Raw genomic sequence first — 27469 nt, forward strand, 5'->3', positions numbered from 1 at the left:
CTAAGTTTGCTGTAGCATTTAGCATTTCTGTGAGGGTTTGTACTGAGACCCCTGTTGGCTGAGTCACTGGTGTCCTTTCATATTCTACTGTATTCTTTTTAGCAAAGCAGAACAAATTGCCTGTAAGTGCATGGATATGATAAATTAAAGTCAGCTTCAGGCAGAAATATAAGAGTCTGCATCTGTTTACCACCGAGGTACCAATCAAAGAGATTTGAAACCAGGTTTCTGAATAAAAGTCAGAGAGATCAGTGAGTAAGTAAAACTCTGAATCAGAGTTCACAGCCACTGTGCACTGCTGGGATCAATGCTTTCATACCTGCAGCTGCACCGCAAGCTGCACGACCTGGTGGGCCACAAGCCACGAGTCAATATGGAGAACTGCGGGCCATGAAACTGGTGTGCTTGCTCAGCTGCACAAAGAACACATCACATGTTTTCCTTGTCTCTTCCTCCTACCTTTTACTCTCTGTTTATTTATTTCCCTTATTAGTTGTGAGGATTGCGGGGTAGTCTCACCCTACGCCCCTCAGAGCGGTGCAGTCTGAAAAGTCATATTTGAAAAGCTCTCCAGCCTCATCTCAGCTGTGAGTGAGTGCACTATGTGGCAGGCGGCCTCGCTAATTGGACCTTGAGAGGTAGAGGCCGAGTCCGGGCGGCCTTGTCAGGTTCCACTTGGGCTCTGAAAGAAGCGTGGGCAGGTGCTCTCAGTCACCGTGTCGGGTGGTGATTTGTAGTAAGAGGTCTGGGAGCTGTGGGCCCGGGTAATCCAAACAGAGACACTTGCCACTTTTTAACCAGCATGTGACACACTGTATTGACATCATCAGCTAACATAAAACCTGGAATACATACATGTTGGTATATATGGCATTCCTTATTGCCCTTCTTTTCACAGTGACCAACAATCACAATGCATGCAGAAAGCCTGGATTTTGTTCCTGTCACTCAGTGCTGTATAATATCAGTCAAATATAAATGTACACATTACTGACGTCTTGTAAAATTCCAAGCAAAAAGAAAAATGTAATTTGCTTTCATTTGGTCACCATTTTGGGAAACTATCACAGAATGACTTTGGTACTGAAGAATCTCACAGTATGTGTATCCTGTGTGTGTTCAGGTATATTGAGATATTGTCAGTGATGAACCTCTACTCTTTATAATAATAGTTTTTTCACTGTTCAAGGATCCATTCTATCTCAAGCATCAGATGTTTTATTACTCCAGATATTCACAGGACGAACGCCTCACATTAAAATGCAGTTTAGTTCAGCAGCTTGCAAAGAGGTTTGTGAAGCTTCAGATTTGTTGACCTGCCAAGGGACTACAGATGCGAATTAACTTAAAGCTATTATCTGGTACGGTGCATCAAATGGTGAGATTTATGTTTTCAACTGTACATGGTCCCTTTTAAATAAAATACAATAAATAAAATAAAATTTGAGTGTATTTTTAGGGGGTTGTGTCACAGAGGGGTTGATCCAATTGTATTGTAACGTCAGAGAGTTTTGTGTCACAGTTTAGCCCCAGGAACATACAGACCAACAGGTTCTCACTCCAAACTCTTCAAATGAGGCCGCTTGGTCATCGACCAAAAACTTTAAAATACACTCAAGTCAGCAATAACAAACAGGCAATATCCAGTTAGAATTTCAAGTTGAGAAACATTTCACATCGTTTTTGAACATGAAACAACAACAATTTGCCGCGTGTCATCCCCACTCTCTCTTCCCCCATTTCCTCGAGTGTCCTCTCTCTAAAAAATAAAGGCATAAAAAAGCAAAAACATAAAATAAAAGTACTTGGTTGTGTTCAGGAAAAATATCATGGTCTGGGTTTAAAATCAAACTTACATACATTTGTTGTTTCTTTGCATGACTGACTTACCTTACTTACTTACTTACCTATAAATGTTGCTCACATACATTATGTAACTAATGTAAGTGTATTTATTAAAAGTAGTTAACATTGACTATTGGTTTCTAGGGCTGGGTTTAAAAAATCGATTTTTCGGATTCGAATTGATTCTCAATTGAATGACCCAATACTGATTCATAAATCCTGAGATCGATCTTTGAAAAAATGTGTAAAAACTTGTCTGATCACTCACGTATTTGAGCGCTCCAGAACGCAGCACGACTCAGCGCATCCCCTGGAAACACGGCAGTGAGGGAGACATGCCCGGACTTGTTTACTGCAGCTACTACAGAGACATCAGTGATCGCTGACAGACTCTTTTTATCGCGTGTGCGTCCATGAACATGTAAGTTAGTTTTGCTCTGATGTTTATGTTACTCTCTGTTAGCTTTGGCTTTGGCCGCGAGTGTATTTTCTGCATGTTGTTATACAATATGCCTTTCCCCATAACTCTCATGTGGTTTTGTTCTTCACGCTGTGAGATCTCATGGCCAAATCTTGCGCGAGTTGAAGCCCAGTTCGTTTGATCAAAACCATGATGCAGATGTTCAGACTGAATATCTGAAACTGGAAAAAAAAGTTAATAAACTGTCTAATTCATAAAATTATTATTTATATATATACTGTATATATATATATATTAAAACCCTTAATGACAGTCCTGACCACCTCCCCCACACATGAGACTACAGGTTTACTTCTGTTATCAAATTTTGAGGCGCTGGGCAACCGACCAAGCAGCTGGAAATGAGAACAAGCTGACAAAACATATTTTAGACAATAATTGACATATTCAGCATTCTAACAATCACATCCAGTGTTGTGCTTTCTGTCAGCGTAGCATATAGTAGTTGCAGCTATATACGAACTATACTCCAAACTGCAGTGAAGATATGTATCTTTGGAAACTTGCAGTCAACAGGGTAAAATATATAGAAAGCCACATGAATGAAGCCTCATCAGTGTTGCTGCTGGGTGGATCAGATGGGTGTAAGGGCAGCCCCCAGGCACCGCAGCCAGAGAAACAGACCTCCAGTCTCAGCCAGGCACAGTCCCAGATGGGTCCCTCTGTCAAGACATACACACACACACACACACAGATTCGGATGATCAGCTCGACAATCTGCATGTAAAAGAAGAAAATAGTTTGTTACCCATTAGCATGAAGATTGAATGCATATGCTCCAGTACTTCCCAATACACACCCACTCAAACATCCAGCGTATAGTGCACATGCTCAGCGACTGTGAAGGAGCCGCAGCAGGGTCAGCAGCAGTACAGTGTGCTTTAATAATTATATATATTTGCATTTACATGTGTGTTTCCATTCCGTCCCGATGAGAAACATGTCACACTAACTGAGGCAGGAAATAAAAAACAGTAATCCTCGGGAGGATTTCATGGTCAGGTCTGGACCTGGCAGCGTTTCTGTGATACTCCCAGTTTGTTTGTGTGATGGTAAACCCTGCCACTATTTTTCTTATCCAATGTCTTTAAACAGTGATAAATATAACAACACAGCTGTTCATACAAATTGACCTGACTGCTCAGCAGACCGGCACTGAATAGTTTGCAGGCAGGCCACTGGATTGTAACTACAAATAGGACTTTCTGCTTTTTTGCTAGATCTGTGAATAGCAGGAAGTTGGGCTGTGCTCTGTTTGCAGAGGACACAATCTGGATTGCTTCACCCCAGTGACGTGCAGCTTGGGTAGGGCTAACATACCCCCCTTGTATGTACCATATATTCTAAGTTTTTGAACCCAGGAGACTTTATGATGACAAATGAAGCAGTTATGAGGCATCGATACAAAAATATTTGCACCGAAAAGCAGATCTCTGTGTGCCTTTTTAGGTAAATATGTTATGTAAGCATTAGTTCCTTGTTAAGATTTAAAGTAGTTGGATTTGAACGGTGCAGAGTAAACTTTAAAGCCTCCTAGCTAACATAAATCCATTCAACATCAACATCATGACAGCGGCTACAATCACCTCAGAACTGGTTCATTCTGCAAACTTGGATTTTCAGAGGAAAAAATTCATTACAGCAAGAGGGAGGACTCACCCAGACTTAACCAACCTACATCAACAACAGGGTCTAAAAACTATGGGACAGGGTATTGCGATCGAAACAACCTGCCCAAAGTTAGTTTTTTTTATATGTCCCTTCAACAAGTTCAGTGAACCAGCAAGAGAAATCCTGCAGTATTCAGAAGCTTCTGATTAGATGAACAGACAGCTTGAAGAAGCTCCTCCCATTGTTACGGGAACAATGATGAAGAAGGACAAAGACATGACATAAGCTGTACTCGATGCAGCAGCAAGTATAAGGTCAAGTAAGCAATCACAAATATGAAACATCCAGTAGACGTTCACAATAACGCTTGCTTAAAACATTTTATGCTTACATTAATAATGTTGCAAAACGGCCAGTGTTAAGTTATGTTTAGGCAGCAAACTACTTGTTTAGGTTTAGGAAAAGATCATCATGCAACTAACAGAGGAAGGTTTTGTAAATAATGCACATTTTATAACTAAAATTAGGCATGTAACTCAATGGAAGACAACTTATTAAGAGAGGTCAACATTGACTACTAATATCAAACGAAAAAAGTCCAATGTTTTGTTGACCCATCCAAAGGCTGCCACCTTTTAATGAGCTTTTTGTCTTTGTGGGGAGGGGAGAGTTTGCGAGTATGTTCTCGGTCATGCGCTGCATCGCTATATCTGTGTTTGTGCATGCAGCTTCCCTGCTGTATGTGTGAAAGCAAATGGATATATTTAGGTTTTGTCTTAGCAGCAGTTTTCTCGCCCCCCGCTGTTGAAGAGCTATTCAGTGAAAATGTGTTTCTCTGTTATTAGGAGGTACGTGGCCAACTGAATAATGCATCCTAAACGCGGCCTTGTTTAGTGCTCTGCCCTGCACACTTTGAAATATACATGAGAAGTGAAGTGGCTTTCTTTGTGATTAGCATTAAACACAGCGGTGAAAAGCTGCTGCAGATGTCAGTGAACTAAGACATTTGGGTCGTTCAGGTGTTCGCAGGGACTTGCATCGCAAGCAGTTCTAACAAAGCTGCCTGACTGGCTAGATCCATGTAGGGTGGCATAAAGGGCTTTCTTGATTGCGTGCCAACTCTTGTGGTAGCCAAAGAATATTCTCGTGCTTAGTCTAATCTGAAGTGATAATGTGCAACACTGTCAGGCTTTGGGAAGGAGCAACATCTGGTGCTTAGGTACAGAAAGCAGACGTGAAGTGCCACCGCTCTGTGCCTTGTTCACATGTTAGCGTGTTTGTTGGCTGCAAATAATTTTGTATCAGGCCAACATCCTGAATTCCTACAGTGATAAATAGATACTTAAAAAAGTTTGCATTTAAAAGATATTTGTTATATTATTCTAATGATTTCTTGGAATCATCAGATTTTCTGACAACCTGAAATTGTATTCTGAAGACACTTTGTTTATTTGTCAATTTATAGCTAATATTTCATGTGTTTACTATGGCTGTACCCGAATCACGAGTCTTCCGTTCAATATGAAGATTTGACTTTTCGTTGTTTTGTTTTTTTCATATAGCAGTGTTTGGGGGGGATGGGGTACTCTGATTAAATATATTAGAACCTTAGGCCCTGTGAATGTTCAAGGAGCCGCATTCACCTTCATTAGACTTTAAAAAACATAATGTAATAAAAACTGTGATACAGACTCGCAGCACTGAGATAGAGAGAACGAGCGCAGGGGGAGGTAGGGAGCAGGTGATCACTGCAGTGATGACGTGATAAACAACTTGGTTTGATCATGAAGCCCGATGCTCCTCTGAAGAAAAAAAAAAACGACGGCTCGACTTGAAGAATTTCTGAGAGTGAGGGGTCACAGACAGTGTATTATTTTGCCTCTTGTCGAATTTCTTTTTAGCTCTGACGTCGAAACTGCAAGAAAAGGGTAAATGACCAAAGACCATCAGTCCAGTCTTGCATTTTTTTCAACTGGAATGCTATACTGGGAGATTTTTCAGTTGTTCACAAGATTATTTATGTAACTGAAGGGACAACCTTTCAAATATAAGAGTGAAAAACATAATTAACTTAATATGGACAAACAACTGACTCTTCATGTTCTCACATTTTCATGTACACGTGTTGCCCAGTCAGATAAAAGCTCAGACAGACATAGTACATAAATATCTTAAGTTGTCTCGTGTAGTATTTTACATGATGAGCAGCAGACCTCTCCTGTGGTTATGCTCATTCAAGTGTTCTCTAGATAAGCTTTACAAAAACAAAAGGCTTGCACTAAGTCTTCAGCATCCCGTTCAGCACTTCTAAAGTGTTTTCTTTGTCCTGTAATGCAGTCTTTGAAAATGTTGGTTTAAAAGTGTTGAGGACCAGGGATGCTGGACTTGCTTCTCTCTGTGTGGCGGGGTGGGGCAGTCGGTTGGAAAATATTCTAGCTGACATCACCACCCGGGGAACTGCGTCCCAGGGAATCCGAGACAAAACTTTCAACACGATATTGAATATGAATAAGGAGGCACACAGACTAGTTACAGTGAGACAGACACATTTTCCAAAGAAATCAAACATTCAATAGTATTTCATGAAAAAAAATACTAAGAAAGGATGAGGATGGAGCTGCTTGGAGGGAACGACCGGATAACTGATTAATAAGTACATAAGTAATTATGGGAATGAAAATAGTTCTTAATTAGAATTGTTTAAAAGGCCTGATTCAAAATCTAAAAAGATTGGGGCCATTTGTGGGAGGCAAACTATACTGAGGAGTACCCAGGGGCCCAAATGCTCAACCTAAACCAGACTAGGTGAAAACCTAGTATGTGGCTGACCGCATCAGGTCAATGTGCGCTTTTATGGGCAATGTGTTACAAGGACTGTCCTTATGAGGCCGATGACAACGTGTTTGAAAGCAGGTGCGTGCCGTGAACGTAGGTGAGGACAGCGGACGAGCAGCGGACGAGCAGCCCCGCCTACTCCCCGAACAAAGTATCCAGAGCTGTATAGACAGAGAGTCACATCAGTGGAGGTCCAATATGCTCCATGATCCACCATCGTGATGTCGCAACTCTCTCTCTCTACGGCTCTGACAGTACCATCACTCACTCACTCACTCAGTCAGTCACATACAGACCGGTGTGTAGGGCTGACCCCGGTGGTCAGCCAACAATAGTAAGAGGGGTCGGACAGTTACTCAAACCAAAAACAATCAGTATAGAAAAGAGGGGCAAAGACAGCAGCAGTTTAACTGTAGACAACACACCTACAAGACCTACAATAAAACAACAACAACAAGGTTCCCAAAGCTGCAACTTAACATGTCCAGATACTAAGCCACCCTACTCACCACCTTGGGTATTGGGCACGAAAGGGAATCACTGTAAGAAGCAAAGGAACCATGGGCCACGGTCAGTGCCAAGTAATACGCTAAAACAGAATCTCACTGACAAAGATCATGTCTTTAAACAAGGTTTACATACCTGGGAGACAACAAACACTAGTGACAGCCAGCAAGGCAGAAGCAAGAGGACTTCAAAAGGCCACAGGTGTCTTTAATTATCTGGGTAGGTGGAGGAGGAGTCAGGTATGGGGCTTCGTTCATAAACACTGCACTACACACTATTAGGGGAACTAGATACAATGCAAACAACATTAAAGCAGTGTTCGTTACCACATCTGCAATCCTTAAGACAAGAAGGGGATTTAATTAGCACACACCTTAACACACAAACAACATACATCCAGCTGTTTTGTCAAAAAGTACCATTTTATTTAGCCTGAAGTGATAATGTACAGTTTGATAACAGGGTGTATAAAATTACTGAACCTCCATCCTGGTTTACAGGTTGCTGTGTCCTATGTCCTGTAACTCAGCCCCGCCTACTCCTCGAACAAAGTATCAAGAGCCATGTAGACAGAGAGTCGCATCAGTGGAGGTCCAATATGCTCCATGATCCGCTATTGCGATGTCCCAAATCTCTCTCTCCGCCCGGCTCTGAAAGTACTGTCACTCATTGGTCAGTCAGTCAGTCACATACAGACCCGTGTGTAAGGCTGACCCTGGCGGTCAGCCAAAAATAAGAGCTCAATAATCTGAATAATGAAGGTAGCAAACACAAGTTGAAAGTGACAAGGAATGGCCACCTTCAGTCCATCTTCAAGTGCTTTTAAGTTCGATCTAAGCTTACGTTTCTAATGTTTTGTGGAGCCTTTAACTGCAGTTATGAAATATCTATTTTTGTTATGGATGCTATAACTATGCAAATGTGAGCTCCTTTTAACTTCCGTCAAGTTTGTTTTTTGGAGAACAAAAGCAACCCTTGTTGCTTGTTGCTGGGGGGACTCACACACATTGTCACCCGGCAGTTTGCCAGGAGGCTGTCTTGCTTCCTGCGTTTGGAGGGCAGAGTCCTCCAGTTATTATGATAATGATGGAGCCCTGCCATCGGTGTGTGCTGCCCATTGTGAAGCTAAGCTCTCAATAATCTAGATGGGGTATTTAGCTACTTGGAATGCTTGCAGATAGACAGATTTGCAGTGGCTAAATATAGGCAAGTTTAAGGATTTGAATGCTGATGAGGATACTTGGGAGTTTTTTTTTACACCTGCGGGCATTGAAATGATAATGAGGACTCTGCTAACCGACTGCCCTTTAGTTAAGTTTAAAGAAGTGGTGGTTCATTCATGCAGCTCTTGTAGCAGGGCAAATGTCAGGCAAGCTGTATCTGCGTGTAGTAACCCTAATCACCAGCAGGCTGTAAAAGAGGAGAGAGAGACGCACTTCTCTCTCACGCTTTGTCGGGGATTTCAGCGTGAATAATCAATTACTCCTTCCTCCACTCCTCTTCTGTTTGACTCATCCTCCTCTTCCTCCTGCTTCTGTCTCTTCCTAGTTGGTGCTACCAGAATACTCAATCCATGGACTCTTTTGCATCATGTTCCTCTGTGCCCAGGAGTGGCTGACTGTGGGTCTCAACATCCCTCTGCTCTTCTACAACACATGGAGGTAACTATTCAATCCATTGTTGTGTATGTGCCTGCGTGTGTGTGTTATCCTGGAATTTATGTCCTTGATCTTTAAGAGTGTCATGAGAACGATGGCGACTTTATTTGAGCAGGCACGATCTCCTGAGACAAAGCTCAGTTATCTTAGCACACACATCACATCAAAAGGGTCATAGCCAAAGAGGATCTTAAAAGTGGAAGCAAAGAAGCGGAAAAGCAAGAATGATGAACGAGAGACCGTAGACGAGTAAATCTCAGACTGTCTTTTAAGTCGTAGGCGAGAGAGGGAATTGAAACTCTTGGGGTGTCCAGTTACAAAATGCCGATTTTGGTATAATGTTGCTATTAGTGTTGGTGAGTGAGGGTGGTGTGCTGCGTAACCCATCGTTGACTTTCTTGTCTTGCGATGGGGTGTGTCTTCAGGAGAATTGAAAAGGCTTGGAGCTGACCGCGACAGACTGTGTTTGTCTTTTCACAGGATTCGATGCAAATGTGAAAAACAGCCTTGACATTGAAAATTAGATGAAGAATAAATCTTCAGTCGTGGAGTTGCCTTAATCGTTTGTATTAGAATAAGGCTAAGATGGGAAAAGTCCCATTGAAAAGTCTTCGTCTTCTGCTTAATGTCCGTCTCCCCTGAGGCTTTATTCACTCACGTGTCTGACTGCTTCTTGCAGTGTCTAGCATTAACCCTCAAAGACCGAGACAGCTGAGGATGCCATCACCAATGTTGTGAGCAAAACCCATCGCGTTCTATCACATCTTAACGCTCTGAGAGTCAATGTCTGAAAAATGGGTCACCAGTAAATGATCTTCAGATTTCTTTTGCTGCTCTTTCTTTGTCTCTTTTAGTCTTTGTTGCTGCTCTTCCCGCCGGTGTGGTTCGATGTAGACTGCTGGAGAGAAGAGGAGAGTAGAGGGAAGGGGGGGGAGAGAAGAGAAGAGAGGAGAGAGAGTAAAAAAAACATCTTGCTGTCTCATTAATTGGAGATTGTGCCAGATGCCCAACGGCTACAGATGCTGCCTTCTGTGCAGCTGAAAGATGAGAAGACAATGAAGAAAGAGAATAAGACAGAGATGGAGGAGCCTGGAAAATGAAAGAGGAAGTAGCAGGAGGCAGGACAGTATGGCGAGAGAGAACGCCAGTGAGTGATCGGAGAGATCTCTAATATTGACAAGGTGATTCAGAGGAGAGGGAAAGAGACAGGGAGACACTGATGGTGAGCTATTCAAACACACACACATAAAACATGTGAGCAAACTAACACATAAGCTTAGGTGTGTGTGCGCATGTACATATGTGTGAATGTATGCTAGCTGATGTTTCCACATGTGACGCTCTGCAGAGTTTTACAGGTGTTTGGGTGGGGGCTGCTTTGAGACCAGATTGATACTTTTGCCAGACAGCAGGCCTTGAACAATCGGTCGAGCTTGAGGGATGGGGAAACCACAGATTTCCCATTACGGACTCTAGCAAAGGCTTAGCTTTTAGAGTTTTGTGCTCAAGGCTTACTCACTTGCTTTTCCTTCTGTAGTTTTGCAGATAGTTTTTGTGTTTAGTGCCTAAGTTTTAAGATATCCAACTATTTGATATACGCATCTGCCATAATTGTGGGGCTTGTACCTGTTAGAGGTGCATGGCGGGACAGTTGCATATTTCATTTTTTTACACTATGTTATTAGCGGATAAATGTCCATCTGCTTAGAAGTCATAGAAAATATTAGGCTCCTTATATATGATAATAATAATATATTATTATACATCCAGAAGTTGCTTAAAAATTGTGGTAAGTTTTCCGTATCACCCAAGTGATCCAGTTTTAATTGCCTGTGTGTACTTAGTCATATCTTTAATGACTAGAGACTGTCTGGCAAATATGGGGAAAATAACATGTTGGAGTGACAGTACATGGTGGTGTGTGTAAAACAGTATGCTGTCTCTCCAGGACGCCCTTCCTTAAAGGTATAATAAGTAGGATTGTTCCTTGCATTTTGTCAGCAACACATTCAAACTGGGCCCCTCCTTGTGGGCTCTTCGTCACCAGAAGCTCACTCTCACTCTCTCGTGCGAGAACACGCCCACCTGCCTAGCTAACACCTACAGCATCACGGTGACCTTTGCGCTAGCATACTAACCGGTGGTTACCTTTGTGCTAGCATGCTAACCGTCGGTTAGCACCTACCTGTCCAACAGAAAGAAGGCCAACTCTGCATCGCTCTTTCTCCATGTTCTCCGGTCTGAATGGGGCCCAGTTGCTAATTTGAACCACTCCCACACTCACCTGTACGCTGTGATTGGCTCAGGGAACTACAACAGCGCTCCTCCTGAAAACGTCTCACAAGGGTCTGCACACACACTCACCAACACACATGTATAGAGGCCCAGAAGTGATGATTTACAATATATATGTAAAAGTCTATATTTTAGAAAATCCTACTTATTATACCTTTAAATCCCTAAAATCTCTTCTATTATAAATGTGTTGGAAATGATTCTGGCTGATGATACTGGCCAGCATGAACAAGAGCAAAGATACATCAAGCAAACAGTTTGTAAACACATATGGGCATGTGAGTGTTGTTTCAAGACACAGTTGAATAAAAAAGAATGTGTCCTTTAATGAATCAAATTCAGGCCTTGTGAGGCCTCTATCAGCTTTCGCTTGTGTGTACGGGACAACCGCAAAGACTCCACTGGCACTCAGACACAAAGGAGAGAGAGTAACTACCTTTGCTGTAAGTGGTGCAAAGTGTAACAGAGCTACAACAGACTACTCTTCTGGCCTCTGTAGAGAAACCTAAATTAAAAGTGATGTGACTCAGTGATCCATTCATGGGAGACATTTCAAGTTTCTGCCACAAACAATCACAATATGTGGATGTGTGGTGGAGAGGGAAACTCCAATAGTGCCGTAGTTTCTAAAAATGCTTTGGTTGTCTGTTGAATCATTTTTAAAGTGTGTGTATGGTTTTTAAGCTTACTCTTATGTCTCTGACTTACAGCTATTAGTGTTTGTCACTGTGTAATTCTTGTCTTATCCGTTAGCTTTGCTTGTTATTATTATTAATAACAATTTGTAGGCTAATTGTATGCTGTTTTTTGTGCATTGTAAACTATGAGCTTAACTTCTTTACCTTTGCATTCATTGTGCATGTATCTTTTCTAGACATACATGGGAAATATATCCAGTTACTGGTTAATAACCCTTCTGTCACACTGATAATACATTCAGATGTATTTTCAGTCGGATTTCTGCAGATTCCATACATGCATGAGTCATCTATCGATCAACAGAAATGTGACTTTGTGAACATACATTGCAGTTAATCAATGACAACATCATTTCACAGTCATTAACCATCATGTACATGTACATGAATTAACATAAAGTACATACATGCATAAACCATCTGTTAGTCTCAGTCATGACTGAACAGACCACATGCATAATGATTGTAGCTTCCTGTGTGAACCGTGTGACCATCACGCCCTGCAAATCGTAAGCTGAATGTTTAAAATTATCAGTGCACTAAATGATGGAAAGTCACCAACTTTGATGCAACTGGTCTGTTACATTGATATGCAGTTTTCCATTGTTGCAGAATCCTGTATCAGCTCTGGGGTCCATTTAAAGCAAATTTCCCCCCATAAAGAGTAATGATGCACTTGTGTATAAGCACATAAACAGATCTCTCACAGCAACAGGCAGCAGTTAGAATTCCCTCTTCATGTTTTCTCATGGTGGTTCTCCTTGAGAACTCATTTATCGTATGACTACTTTGTGTTTCATGTTTCTCAGAGCTGAAACACGTCTCACGTGGATGTAACAGCTCCTGGAAACGTCCTAGAATTCCCCAAACCCACTCTGCTATTAACCATCGCCAGGTTTTGTGTTGTTGACACTGCAGTTCCTAATTTTACACAACATGAAGTAAGCTGTTAGTGTTTGCAAATATTGATTATGCATAAATCATGGCAAACACATGCAGATTCTATTATTGGGTGATTTTTTTCCTCAGCTTTAAAGAGTCAGCTTGTGATGAGTGCTTGTAATTTGACATAGGAAAACACTTTTCATTAAAACTGTATTTAGACTTGTTTGGATATTCAAAATGAACCCCAGCCCTGATACATTTATAAAAGCATAACTGGCTTGGGTGAAACTATTTGAATATCTATTCAAATATTTAATCATGCACTGTTTATCTTGTTGGGAAAATTATCATTTTGCAATGCAAGATAAGCCAGACCAGTCGCTCCCTCCCGTATCCGCTTGCTCTCTGTTACACCTGTCAAGCTTTCCATGTTTTCTGCAGGTCACAGTGATAACTGTGGGGAATGAACCAATCAAAATCATTCTTGGAACACAGAGATTATTAAATAGGCCATCTAATTTGTAGCTGATGGCCGTTAAAGTAACATTAACTGTACTTATATAGCGCTTTTACACTACATGTCACATTCACCCATTCACACACTGATGACAAAGGCCTATGTGCCAATCTCCAATCAGTATCTATACACATTAATACCCAATGGCCAGTGTTGCCAGATCAGACTGATAGTTTCCAGCCCAATTCGATAAAAAACAGCCCAAATCGTGACCTTTAAACCTGTGTAAACCGTAAAACCATTACAATAGAAAACAGATCATAAGCATGCAAAGCTTCATTCCTGCATCAAATAACCACAGATAAAATGTTAGATAAATATGCTATCAACCCAAAAAGAGTGCAGTGTTAGACAATCAAATACATAAGTTGGTATTGTGGTGAAACCACAATAAAGTGATCAAATACTGCCATGAAATGTGACACCAAAACACCCAAATCCAATCTATTCTAAAACTATAGGAAACTGCTCAAATCAAGCATGAATTAGAAATATATATAAATACATTAATATGCCATTAGATGCACCCAAAATATTAAAAATAAGGCATTATTTTGGGATTGATTAAAAATGTGACTTAAATTAATATTTGTGATTTAAGAAATGTAAAAAGAAAATGTATGTCACATTGTCAAAGACAATTACGTCAAAGTAAATATGGTAGGTCCTCCTTTATTCACAGGATTAAATACAACTCTTGTCAATAAAATGGGTAAACGATGACTGAGTGGAAACAACGAAATCTTTGTTTTTGCTTGTTTGGTGTTCAAAACCCGCCAAATGTTGACAGAAGCAGCTCACAATTCAGCTACCAGCCCGACGCTATTTTCCCCAGCCCGAGGTGATCAAAACAAGCCCAACTGGGCGGAAACCTGCCCAACCTGGCAACACTGCCAATGGCTATGCCTTCAGGAGCAATTTGGGGTTCAGTGTCCAAGGATACTTTGACTTGTGACTGTAGCAGTCAGCGATCCCCCAACCTTCCGATTGAGAGATGACCGACACTGAGCCACAGCCCCCCTGCAAAACTAACTGAAGTGCTAAAGCTAAGTGCTGCTCGCAAGAACTGAAATATTTGAGATTTTTACGATGAAATTATTAATTTAAATATTATAATTATGCGAGGGAAGATTGTAAAAAAAATACAGTTTCATCCATTCTCTACAGTTTTGCTAAATTCCTGCTTCAAATTGTTGGAAAATGTGGAAAGCTAGACAGGCCTGCCAAGTTATGTTACACTGGGTCAGACTACACAATTTGTTTGTCTGTTAATATGGTCACTAAGTGTGATTAGACAATGACAGTCATACACTTTTGCTGACTTGTCTGAGAGACATGACGGACTACACGTTGCATGACATGTGACCTCGTTAGAAAGGAAAACTTCCCTGAACCAGATTGTAAACCAGCAGTAGCCGTTCTGATGTGACTGTCAATCCCTCAGACAGAAATCCTGCAGTCATACTGTAAAGGAGCCTTTGGGTTTTCAAGTTGTACATGGCAGCTCCTACTGGTCAACATCACAGACATGACTGGCCAAATTAAAGACAAGAACAACTCAACAGACCCAGCGCCCAACTTTAGTACCAGCACGCATTTAATGATATTGCGTTGTCTGAGCCCACTATTTGCTTAACTCATCAGTGTTTAGGGGAGGGGTTTAGTGAACGGTCAATTTCCACAAACATGTTCAACAACTATTTCACCCACGTCTGCTGCATGCTGGTGTCCATCCTAACTCATCATGCCATCTTTTCCCATACTTTCTCTCTTCCCCCATTTTCTTCCATCATCTCCCCCATCTACCTCCTCCTGCCCCCCTCCCCCCGGGGTCTGGAACGGGTCAACTACCCGCGATGTGGTTTTGCCCCCTTGTGGTAGGTACTTTCACTCCCCAACGGACACTAAGGAGCTGCTCTACGACCCGGCATCCGTGATGAACGGCGACACGCTCAAGTTCTGCCTGAAGGAGGCCTGGTGCAAGCTGTCCTTCTTCGTCCTCTCCTTCTTCTACTATCTCTACTGGTGAGCATGGTGTGACCTGGAGAGGAGGGAGATCATTGGATTAATCTGATTGCAACAGCTAGAGTAAAAAAAAAAAGAAATACAACTTCAGCTTCAATTAAAAAAATATGAATGTAAAAGTAGGAAATTATAGGTTTTATCCAAACCATTTTACCATTTCACTTGATTTCCCAGCTCTGATGGAGCAGTGTGAGTGCAAATCACTGAATAAAGTAACCATTTCTCTGGCTATCACATGCAAGTTCCTTTATGTTTAGACATGTCAGGTTAGTTTTACTACTTTTACTGCTAATGCATGTGATAAAGAGAGAACGTGATTCTTTACGTCATTGACGAGCACACAGGCGGACAGCACAGGGAAGATTCTGCGTTTTTATTCATAAGACGGTAACTCATGTACATACACCATGCGACAATGATTCTTGATTGTTTAAGTAATGTTGCTGTTACATGATAATAATGTTCCTCTCCATGTCTAATAATGCTGTTATTAATCATCCGGATTCCTGTTCCATGTGTCATGTGGTGCTGCAGTGTGTGGAACCTGGATATATCCCTCTAATAGATCTTATCAATGGAAACACTTAAAGGTACAATCCTTATATTTTTTGACCGTTCATGCTATGGTAGTGAATTGTGAGAAAATTGCCTTATTATCATTATTTTTATTATACATTGAATTGGATCCCAATGGTTTTCCATATGGCCAACACATGTTTTAATGAATCCTCTTGATCTTGTTTATGAGCCAAGTTGCTTTTAATACACCATGAAGGACTGTTGGCTATATGGATTTGAGCTATTTTTGTGGAGCCATGTGGGCTATAAATGACTCGGCTCCATGACAAATATAGCATTTTAAAAGATTTTTGATGACAAATTGTTCCCATAAGCAAAAAAAGGATTGCAACTTTAACATGGAGTTGTTCTTGTATGTGTGTGATAATGCTGTGATTGAACATTTAACACGTGCTGGAGGTCCTCTCTTTGTAGAGAGGCTTTGTAGGCAGTAGGTGCTCTGTTAATATGTTAATCACAGCAATACCGCACAGGTAGAAAAGCAACATCATGAGCAATGTGGGAAGTGCTGTTCTTGTTTAGAACACAATATGGTGTGCGCTTTGAAGGCAAGTAGCTTTGTCTTTGAACTGAATTACACCCTTAAACATAAAACATATGACAGGGAGTTGAGGCGCTGCTGCTTTTTGGCATTTCTTATATTTGAAGATATTTTTGAAGATAATGTGATAATAGTTTGTAGATGTCTTTGAATTTCCAACACCAAGTGAATTATGCCTTTATATAAGACCATGTTCAGCATATTTTTCCTTTCAATTTTAAATGTTAGAGGTCACTTTAAAATAACTCTCCGATATCACAAAGATGAAACAAAGAGAATATAGCTTGTTCCCTCCTGGCATGGTAGAGTGGCAGAGCTTATGTATTATGCTCATACGTATCTCATCCATTTTCATTCCAGCGCCTACATCAGCCAGAGGAGAAAGAGACGTCACTTTTGTTGTAAATTCAATCAGCGTTGTATTTCAGATGTGTTTTGATTCATTTTTTAAATGTGCCTATATATAGATGGTAGCAAAATGTAAAGGACTTAATCATTGTTTTGGCCAGAAAGCAGCTTTATATAAGATTTTGGGCCATGTACTCAGGAGGATTTAGCGGGCTCAATGCAGATTGTTATGGTATTTAAATAATTACTAATGTGAGACAGGGCAAAAGCACACCCTGGCTGGCGTGTTGGCCCCTGCTGTGGACACTTGGGTGTCTGTGGTTGTAAAATGATTCATCTTGAACTTATCCCATCTTGCTTCTCCATCTCACTCCATCCTGTCCTGCTCTGGCTCATGTCGGAATGATCAGCTGTTTTAGAGACCACCGGCAGCAGCAGGAGGAGCAGCAGCATCAAGGTACTTCTTCACAAAGCAGGGCAATGGTCAGCTCACTTTCAATTCCATCGAGTTCTTGCTTAACGTTCAAAAAAAAGATATTAACCTTGGTGCCGTTTTAATATCACTTAGAATCACATTAGGTATGTACTGTACCCGAGTACGGTTGCCCCCCCTCTCCTCTCTCCCGCCGGTCAGCTTTCACATTAGTCGTTCTGTACCCGAGTACACTTGTGGTAGGACTCCGAAGCAGAAGGTGGCAGTAATGCACCTCAAAAACAAGGAGGAGAAGAAGAGTATCATCAACTACGTTATATTGTTTATGTTGTCGTTCCAGTGTAGAAAAGCATGCCAATCGCGAATCGATTTCTGAGGAGACGTTATAAAAAGCAGTCCACTTCTGTGGTTTGGTACGGTTAGCTTTCACACCTGATGCGTACCGTACCCAAGACCACCTTTTCACAGGTAGCCACACCCTCAAGCATACCCTGCATTATAGTTTATTTTACTCTAAATGGGACCATACTTTGCAAAATTAACTATAACTGATAAAAACTTCAACAACTAAATTGAAGGTTTTACAAAACCAGAAATCTTTTAATTGCCAGCTTAATTACATTCTTATAATTAGTGTGTATGGGCCATGTGTAGGTTTGCTTTAGTGACTGCTTTAGTAAGTAGGGCTGTCAATCGATTGAAAAAAAATGAACTATTAATTAACTATTTATTGCACAATTTGCTTTTGTTTCTTCTTAAGACTGAAGCTTGTAATAATGGATATTTAAATGTTAAATCAGTAAATTAATGTAGAATCAACACAAAAGAAATATATTTTACTTAAAATACTTTTGTTTAATATCATCTTTTTATCTTTAAACAGATTTTCTCCTGTGAATCACAGATTTACAATAAATCCCTCAATAAATCCATCAAAAGTGACCGTCAGCTTGAAAGGTAGATACATGGGAATTAATTACAATATAATATATTTCGCTTTTTAGAAAAAAGTCACCAAGAGGGAGAGAGAGAGAGAGTCGCTAAACTGGCAACAACTTAACCCGTTTTTTAAATGAATCACCAAAATTACCAAGTATTTATTTTGACAGCACTAGTGACAAGTAATGGCTGGAAAACAAAACTAGTTAAACTTTTTTGGCACGGTCAGTATTTAATGTGCTGCTGTGAACACATGCAGCAGGTGGATGAATAGAACTGGTTGAATTGGAAGTGAGTTGGTCTGAAACCTGCGTCTTTAGGCTTGTTGCTGTTTCCTTTCCTTGTGACACTGAAACTTCTTTTGACACCAAACACACCCCGGCACCATTTTACCACAGCTGTGACCTAAAGATCCTTCTCACACTCACAATAAATACGTACCCCACACACACACAAGCCCATGTGTGCATGCCCTTATAGACATGCACGGGCCCAACATGAGCTCTCGCCTCCACACCAGGGTGAAGGGTGATTTAAAATCCTCTTTGGTTGCTCGGTGAAGCTTACCTAGCGTAGATGATCGGCTGAAATTACTCTATAACTCCTGATTTTGTCCCCCAGTGCACAGCGGGAGGACAGAAGCACAAGCTCCAAGGGCACCAAGCGGATCTAAATACATGTCTCATACACGTTTGGCACATTCCTGATAAATTAATTTAATCGCTCATTTAATTATTAAAAATAGTCAAATAAAAACTGCAAAATGTGTGAGTATCACAGTTGTTATTCTGCCTTGGCCCCAGGTGAGCTCTGTGCTGTCTCACCCTCCTCACATGTAGCTCCTCTGGCACTGGATGATAACCTGCCTGACAAATAGTGCCCCCCTATGGATGTGACCTTTGACCTTAACCTCCCAACGTGTTACCCTCTTCCTTCCTTTTCTCCTCTTCAACTTGTTGTTTCTGTCACAGGGATGTTGTGTGACATGTGAAAAAAAGACTTTCTCTTAGCCAGCTATATACAGGTTTCCTGTCTTTTCTCAGCGGGGTTGATCCCCTGTGGTCGAACATACTGGTCCTAAGCATGCTGTTGTATGCTGTTACCTGCGTGCTATCCTGCAGTACAACTTTTCTGATCATATTCCCGTCTTCCTGGCCTTAAAAGTCTGGCCTCTCTATTTGCTCACACACAAACAAGGAGGCCACGTAAGGTTAACCTCGGCTCATTACCTACACAGATGTTAAAAGCTAATGGAGCGTGAAAGAGGCGACATCTGTCAAGAGCGCTGGAAATAAAATGTCTTTAACAGGCAGGGCCTTACCACACATCATCATGTAGTCCTACATTTAAAGACTATAAAATAAGCATCATCAAATGATGTAACTTTATACTTTTGTATTAGTAAAGACAACCTTGTCTGTTATTGTGTTTTGCACTGGTATAGCTACTGTTGTATGTACTAATATGTGGCCAGTAAACACAATGCATTTGTCATTGAAGCAGAAGCAAATGTGTTCATTCCTTGTTTTCGCTTGTATCACAATGTTCAATGAAGTGTGTGTGTGTGTGTGTGTGTGTGTGTGTGTGTGTCTGCCAATGTTTGCCACTGTTAGGATTTTGAGGTTAGGAAGGAAACATCTTTAGAAATGGCTGCTTAAAACCAACATTATTGCAGCAAGCAAACTCAAGTTACCCTTCTCAGGATGTCCGTGTTGTTAATCCGTTGCACCGGCTAATTAAAAGAACAAACACCGCCAGCAGCAGAGGATTATAATCAGCTACAGCTAATTAACATTAATTGGAGAAAACTTGCAAAAAGAGCATACTGAAACTTAAACACCAGTGTGTGACTGGGAGCTGCTGTGTTTTTTTTCTAGGTCAGTCATGACCACGGGTCCTCTCTGTCCAAACCATCTCAATGATCAATTTTAAGTAGTTGCAGCAATCCAGTTAAACTTTGATGCATATATAAAGCATTTCAATTTATCACTTAACCCTCGTGTTGTCCTCATTTTCTGTTTACACCCCTTCCTGGGCTGTACGGTGGTGCAGTGGTTAGCGCTGCTGCCTCACAGCGAGAAGGTTCCTGGTTCAGCCCCGGTTTGGACAAAGTCTGCATGTTCTCCCCGTGCATGCGTGGGTTCTCTCCGGGGGCTTCCTCCCACAGTCCAAAGACGTGCTCGTTAGGGTTATTGGTGTTTCTAAATTGCCCATAGGTGTGGGTGTGAGCGTGAAAGGTTGTCTGTCTGTGTGTGTCAGCCCTGTGATTGACTGGTGACCAGTCCAGAGTGTAACCCCAGTGACAGCTAGGATAGGCTCCAGCCTTCCGCGACCCTGAACAGGTTAAGCGGTATACATAATGGATGGATGGACCCCTTGGCCTTTGGGTCAAAAATGACCTGCCTTGGGGGTTACCGCTAAAATAAAGCAGCCTAATCAACCAAAAATCTATTTTAAATGAAGAAACAACTTTTGTCACAAACTTTGGGAATATCTGTTTTTTTCCTCTTTGCAGGGAAGAAAGCATGTTTTAATAAATTAACTCTACTAATTTTGAGTACAACACACCAGTCATAAGTCTTACTAAGGTATAGCACAACAGTAATAATTATCATTATGACTGTTTAAGGTGTGAGGATTATTTTTTACAAATAGATAGAACTTTTTATTTCCTAAAGGAAGCAGACGTGCAGAAAATACTTTGAACTGCATTTTATAAATAGGAAACAATGACAACATGAACATAACATTTTCTTCTCGGTGATATCTTCTCAAACATCTGTAAATGAAACTTCAGCAACAAAATAGTGTCTTCCAAAATAATTAGTCAACTCTACTTAGCACATGTAGAGACATCCTCCTCTTCCAAATCACTGCGCTCTGGTTCCTGTTTTAAAAAATCAGGACCTGTCATGAGCTCGACTTTTATAGCAGATGACACCACTCTGATGGTATTCTCCATTGATTAACAAAGCTTTGAAGAAATGTTTTATATTGTCTGAAACATCTGAAATCGATTTTATTTTACCTGAAGTATTTGCTTGCAGGTGGGCTTCTCTTGGGAAGTTTAAATACTTTTAGAACTACCCGGTAAAAAAATGCCCCGAAGGTGCAATCATTGTACCCTGTTGGCGTACAGCTCACATGGAAATATCAACAAAGACAATGCTTCACTTTTTCAAATGCTTGGGTCATAAAATTTCCAGTTGAAAAAATATCAAAGTGGTGGTTTTCTCTGCTGGTGGCGGTCATTTGTGAGCCATAAGACAACACGAGGGGTTAATCACTCTGGATCAGCACCTCCAGTAAATCAGTGTCACAATGTGTACCACTTTTTTTGTTGTTTTGATCATTTTTTTGGCCTTACATGCCTTTATTGAGAGGACAGTGGATAATGTTGGAAACAGGGAAGAGAGTGGGGATGACACGCGGCAAGGGGCCAAGGGTGGGAGTTGAGCCCGGGGCCACCGCATCGAGGACTGTAGCCTCTGTACACGGTCGCTGATTTAAGCTAAACTGGCGCCAAATGTGTGCCACTTTTGATCCAGACTGAAACCATTATAGAAGACAACATGGTCCATCTTTTAATTTTAAATTTGTTTGCATTACAGTTATCATAGCATTATCATTGTGGGCTGTGTTAGCATTCTGATGGCAGCGTTTAGCTCAAAGTACTGTTACACTGTTGCTTACATGCTACTGTCAGAATTACTGAAACTAGTCATTCATATACCAGTGTTACCAAGCCACCTAATATTCAACTGGCAAGATGTTTTACCACCAATGAAATGACGAGTAAAGAGTATTTTAGTTTAGAATGAAGGCAAAGCTTCACAAATGCAGTGTGAATACATTATTGTAGCAGTGCAGACTGCTCAACGTGTGTTTGATAGAGGCAGATACAATATTCATAGAGAACACCATTTATTCAATGTAATGCATCACAGTACAGTCCCTGCCTCTTCTTAAAGGTGAGGATCAGTGTGAGCTTTCACATTATGCATGCGTTTGTCGAACAGCGTCCTAATTAGAGCTACAATAATTGGATGCTGCCTCACTGACACGCACCGCTCCTGTGCTATAAGAAGTCACGTAAAGAGCGCGTGTTCAGCACTAATTCACCTCGCATCTGCTCTGTTCATGCGCCTTAATTGCAGCTGGACACATTTATGATGCAATTCAGGTCTAATGGTTGGTAACAAGTGAGAAAGGCTCCTAACCTAATTGGACATACATAATTTAAAGAGGCTCTATTGTTGCTTCTCTAGCGCCTTGTCTGTAAATGAACGTCACCATATTATTGCTTCAGGTTTTCAAAAGGACTTTTTTTATTTAATTCATTTATTTTAATTGATTGCTGCTAATAAAAAGATACGATAATATTCAAACGTGCCATTTCCGTCAAATCGAGAAACGCAGCATTATATTTTTTCACTCCTCATTTCTCTGCTGCAGTTTCTCATATAACAAGTCATATTTTAGCATACATTATGTTTAGTTAATGTCTCATTAGGCTGAGGGAGTGAAGGAGCTGTAATTTAAAGAGCTACAAGTCAATCTACTAATGATGAAGCCCGTTCCCAGAAGGTTTTAATGGGAGGAGGTCAAGTCTCAGAGGAGGACACAGCCTTTCCCCTCACACACATCCTCTCTCTCTCTCTCTCTCTCTCTCTCTCAGCATCATATTTTCTCTCCGTCCAAGGCATTCGTGAGTCAACTCGCCGTCTTCTCACCAGCAGAGATTAACAGAGGTGTTAGGAAGCGGGAGATGCTTCGGGGAATGAACGCAAACTTTTGGAAGCTTTTGGTTGCTGTCAGCGAGCTGCTGAGCTGTTCTTGTCAAAGTCACAGCTCAGTGAGACAAGTGATGAAACTCCAATCTGTGATTTCGGCTGTTGTTGTCTAATGCAGTCCTTTATTAATCTTTTTTTTCCCCAGGTAAACATCACATTTCACTCTGCCAAAGACTTAAAAATGTTTTCACTAACGGTGGCAGGAGCGACTGTACTTGAACAGAAGTCTGTGCCTCGCTTTGCAGAGATGTGTGCTTTACCGCTTGTTCTGTACATGCTCATTGCATAACATGATGCTCATCGGCTTTTGCTTTTTCTTTCGCATTCAGTCGTTTCAGAAAGTTTTTGAAAAAAAAAAGCAAAAACATGCCAGGAAGGAGTATTGTTTTTACATTTTCAGGTCGTGGTAAAAACCTCAAAATGTAAAGTTAAGATATTTAATGCAGCATGTTTGTTTTAACATGTTAATCTCAATTGCAAGTGTTCATTATTTATATATTAAACAAGACTTACCTTCAAGGTACAGGTCATTTTGTGCAGTGCACTATGCTACGGCTCACTATTGTGGTTATCAAGCTACTTGATGCATGTCTATATTTGTAGATAATAAGCCTTAAATTAAAAAGATCCAAGCATACAATATTATTCAGTGATGAATGATTAATCATTAACATGGCTGTTAGTATGTTCAACATTTATGAGTATGTAGAGAAGAGAGCAAGGAGTCTGTATGGGAGTATCCAGCCTGAAAGAGACTCCACTTTCTTTCTTTCTGCAGCCACAGACAGTAAGAACGAGCAAGAACAAGTACACCTGTTACTATCTATGCAATCAGGAGGTTCAGACTAATGGCTGTGATCACATGTACTTTTAACGTCACAATCAAGCTTTGAGAAAAGCTTTATGTGATGAAACATTAGGCTGCAGTGTTTCTATGATACTCATCTGATCCTATGGCAACGTCCTTCTTACAACGATCACTTCATACTTTTAAAAATTGTTCTGAGAAACGTAAAACTTGGGATGTCCTTACATTCATGCTTCTCTGTCAAGATGTAACAGTCACTGATGCCTCTGCCTTAAAATATTTGGCAAATAAGACAAAAAGCAAGACTTTACTAGAGCTGAAAAGTGGAGCGACAAAAGCACTTAACAACAACAGTAAATGCTTCAAGACATGGCTGCAGACCTGCACTCTCAGGTCGGTTCTGTTGCAGCCTCCGTCAGGCCCGGAAATGGATGTGATAAATTACAAAATAAAATCGTGTAGATACTTCTGGGTTTAGCTGGAAAGCTGATTCTATGAAACAGAATTTTACAATTCTGGAAAGGTATCAACGTACAACATTCCTATAGAAGTTGTACCTGAAACATTCTCTAGCTATGCAGTGTGTCACATGATGAGTTTTTGTCTGCACACGCTCATCTGGAAAGAAAAAGTTTAACCTCTCTAACACAGTCTTCTGACGCTCTGCATTTGGCAGTCAGTTACATGCAAGCAAACATTTTTGGTGCATTGTCGAGTGGACAATGTAATACCACAGTTAAACTCGCTGCTGCCATGATGAAAGGTACTGTTCAACCTATGTTGTGCCTTAGCTTGGTATTTAAGTTTGAATTCACCTTATTCCCATGTATCTCTGATGTTGCAGTCAGGGTGGGAAGCTGTTATAATGTTGTTCTGCTGGTTGAAAGTCTATCACATAGTATAACACATCTGTTTTTAGCCGACCTCTGAAATGTTTTGGTGATGTGTTGCGGACAGATTACATCTAGAATGCTAGGACACCATTGAATGCTAAAGTTAGCTAGAATACAATGCTACCGAATGAGTTACCGTTACTAATCTGCCGTAATACCAATCATGGGGTTGCTCCCATGGAGGCCCAAATCAGTTGTGTTTGGATCACTCGCAAAGTCTCTGCACACGCCGTAAGTACAAAGCTACAGCATCCTGATGGAGAAGCATGCATCCTTCTTTAGAATACAGTACGTGTGAACGCTCTGAATAATGCAGACGGTGACAGAAGCTTCAAAGAGACATCAAATATGTAAAAGTGTTCTGTCAGCAACTAAAATAAATAAGTCCACTTCACAGTTTCCTTCTTTTAAGTACGCAAACAAACTCCCCATTAAATCTGCGAGCAGCTGAGACAGCAGAATTGAGATGAATCAGCAGGAAAACTAACTATGGATCAATGAAATGTTTGAACACACACACACACACGCACACACACACACACACACACACACACACACACACACACTGCTTGAATGTTTTAGAAGACTTCAAATACGCCATAAGATTATTTGAATAGTTATGTAATTTTCACCTTTTGCCTGCCTGTCCAATCAGTTTGTCTCACTTCCTATTTCCTCTTTCTTCTTCTTGTGTTTCAGTATGATCTACTCCTTGGTTACCTCATAACAACTGATATATCAGCAACTGGAGAGAAATAAAAAACCTCTGGACACAGACTGCCATTGTCTTGGTCTAGAATTAAGGGAGAGGGAAATTTTAGAGTAAAGAAAAAAGAACTTTTTTTTTGCTGTGAAGCCAAACAATGAACCGGAGGCGGGTCAAATCTGCCTTTCTGCTTCGTCCCCCTTAACACGGAAGGACATATTTTATGCTCAACTGTACATAAAAAGCAAAGACTTAAACTCCTGTTTACAGTTTGACTGGTCATAGAGCGACCCGAGTTAATCACTGCCTGGCCAATGTTTGTACCACATATACACACACACACACACACATCCACAGCCTCCTCTGGGGCGTTAGCGTGCGCGTAGCAGCACCAGTAGCCCAGAGGACGAAGAGCACAGTAGCGTTTGCACAGTTTGTCTCAGGCACAGCATGGTGAAGCACTGTCCAGCCCAGCACAGCTCACCAACCCCTCAGTCATTCCTCCTCTACGCCTCACCAACCGTAGCTTCGCCGGTGAGCCACAAGCGAGGGACAGATGGACAAAAGGATGGACGGATCCCACTGTACAGACAAGAGGGAGCTCTGGGAGGAGAGCAGCCAGTTCCAAATATTTTCCCCTGGACAGAAAATACAGTCCACGGCCTGTGGGTTTTTCTTTCTAAAATTAAGTGAATGGCTTTTGTGACGTGTGCATCTTAGTGTATTCTTTAACAAAAGGCATTTATAACTGATTAACGATCTACAGCAAAAGGTACTCTATACGGCAAATGCCTCCTTAGTGTTGTCCTAGTGTTGTTCTATTGTGGGAAACTTTTCTAAAACTCAAACTTAAAAACTGACACCTGTCGAAGCTTTTATAGTAGAGGAGCACACATTATTTGCACAAATAGTGTCTTTTTGATCTTGCACAATATTCGCAATATTTGGCTATATATATTAGAGATAATTTACGATAGTTTAGCCACACAGGTGAAGGTCTTCCAACATGTTAAGAACTCTCTAGTCCTGTTTAAGACGGGGAGACAATGTGAAACTTTTCTAGATTGATTTACACCATGGCTCAAAATGTTGTCTTTTCAGTACTATGATGAATTAATTTATGTTTGTGAAATACTGACGGCTTGCCTCCATGTTCTGTCTTTAAGATTATATTTTTAACCACACCGTAAGACAAGAATAAAATAAGTTGATAAAGGTGCCTAGAATCAATCTGTCTTTATCTTTATTTAAATAAAAGCAAGTGTAGCAGACGAGGCAAAAACTGTAATCTACGAATGAGGAGCTGTGTGAGGATTTGGGTTCATGCAGGTCAAAGGTCAGGCTCAGCTACAGATCATACTCCCAGCAGCTGGAATTCTTGGTTGTGCTGCTCACAGACGTTTCTGCAGGGCAGGTGTTTGAACCTGCATCTTCCATGTGTAGCACCGTTTTCTAACCATCAGGCCATTCTTTAAACCTTCATCATCTTTACACGATGAGCACACTTCGTAAGCCGCCACTCAAGGAGCAAAGAGGACTGCCCAATACTTGTTGTTTTCTCTTATTCTCATTAAAGCATTTTCTATCCTTAATGTGTATGTGACCAAACAAGTTGAATTTAGATATTGTTTATGAAATAAAGTATTTTAAAATCAAAGATTTGGTGTTTATATTTTTAGATAACTTTTTCATCGTATGTTCAGATATGCAGGAGATGCTTCATCACCACAAGTGAACATTGGAGGAGGGAGACGTGTGCAGTTGTTGAAGGATAAATTCGTACATTCAGTTAAAATCCTGAGAGTCCTTAGATTTTCCAACAGGATTTATTTCTACACACCTGCAATTAAAGAAATAACAAAACAAGAGTGGACCTGGTGTTTTGTACACGTCCTTGTAACGCTTCAGGCCCATATGGACTGGGCTCAAATACAGCCACAGGTTTTGTCAAGGCAAGTCCCAAGTCAAGTCACTTTTTTTCCACCCAAGCTCCAGCACTCTTACCTGTAGTATCCGGTCTTTATAAAGAGAAAGACAAGGTGTTAGTCATGATAGTAGTAGTAGTAACGAGT

At 40.9% G+C, this 27469-nt stretch overlaps 1 protein-coding gene across 1 annotated transcript in view; it reads left to right on the top strand.

The window, feature by feature from the left end:
• The window catches only part of cnih3 (cornichon family AMPA receptor auxiliary protein 3), an 84988-nt gene extending 57963 nt beyond the window's left edge, over window positions 1-27025 (top strand). The window contains exons 4-7 of the mRNA XM_069656826.1: window positions 8828-8940; window positions 15214-15357; window positions 15892-15947; window positions 25391-27025. Coding sequence (XP_069512927.1) covers window positions 8828-8940; window positions 15214-15357; window positions 15892-15919 — 285 coding nt within the window. The 3' untranslated portion in view covers window positions 15920-15947; window positions 25391-27025. The remainder of the gene's footprint in view (window positions 1-8827; window positions 8941-15213; window positions 15358-15891; window positions 15948-25390) is intronic.
• Window positions 27026-27469: the final 444 nt, after the last annotated feature.

Source organism: Semicossyphus pulcher, unplaced genomic scaffold (genome assembly GCF_022749685.1).
Source record: "Semicossyphus pulcher isolate SPU_LCO1_2020_fin unplaced genomic scaffold, fSemPul1.0.p SCAF_11, whole genome shotgun sequence".
NCBI lineage: Eukaryota > Metazoa > Chordata > Actinopteri > Labriformes > Labridae > Semicossyphus > Semicossyphus pulcher.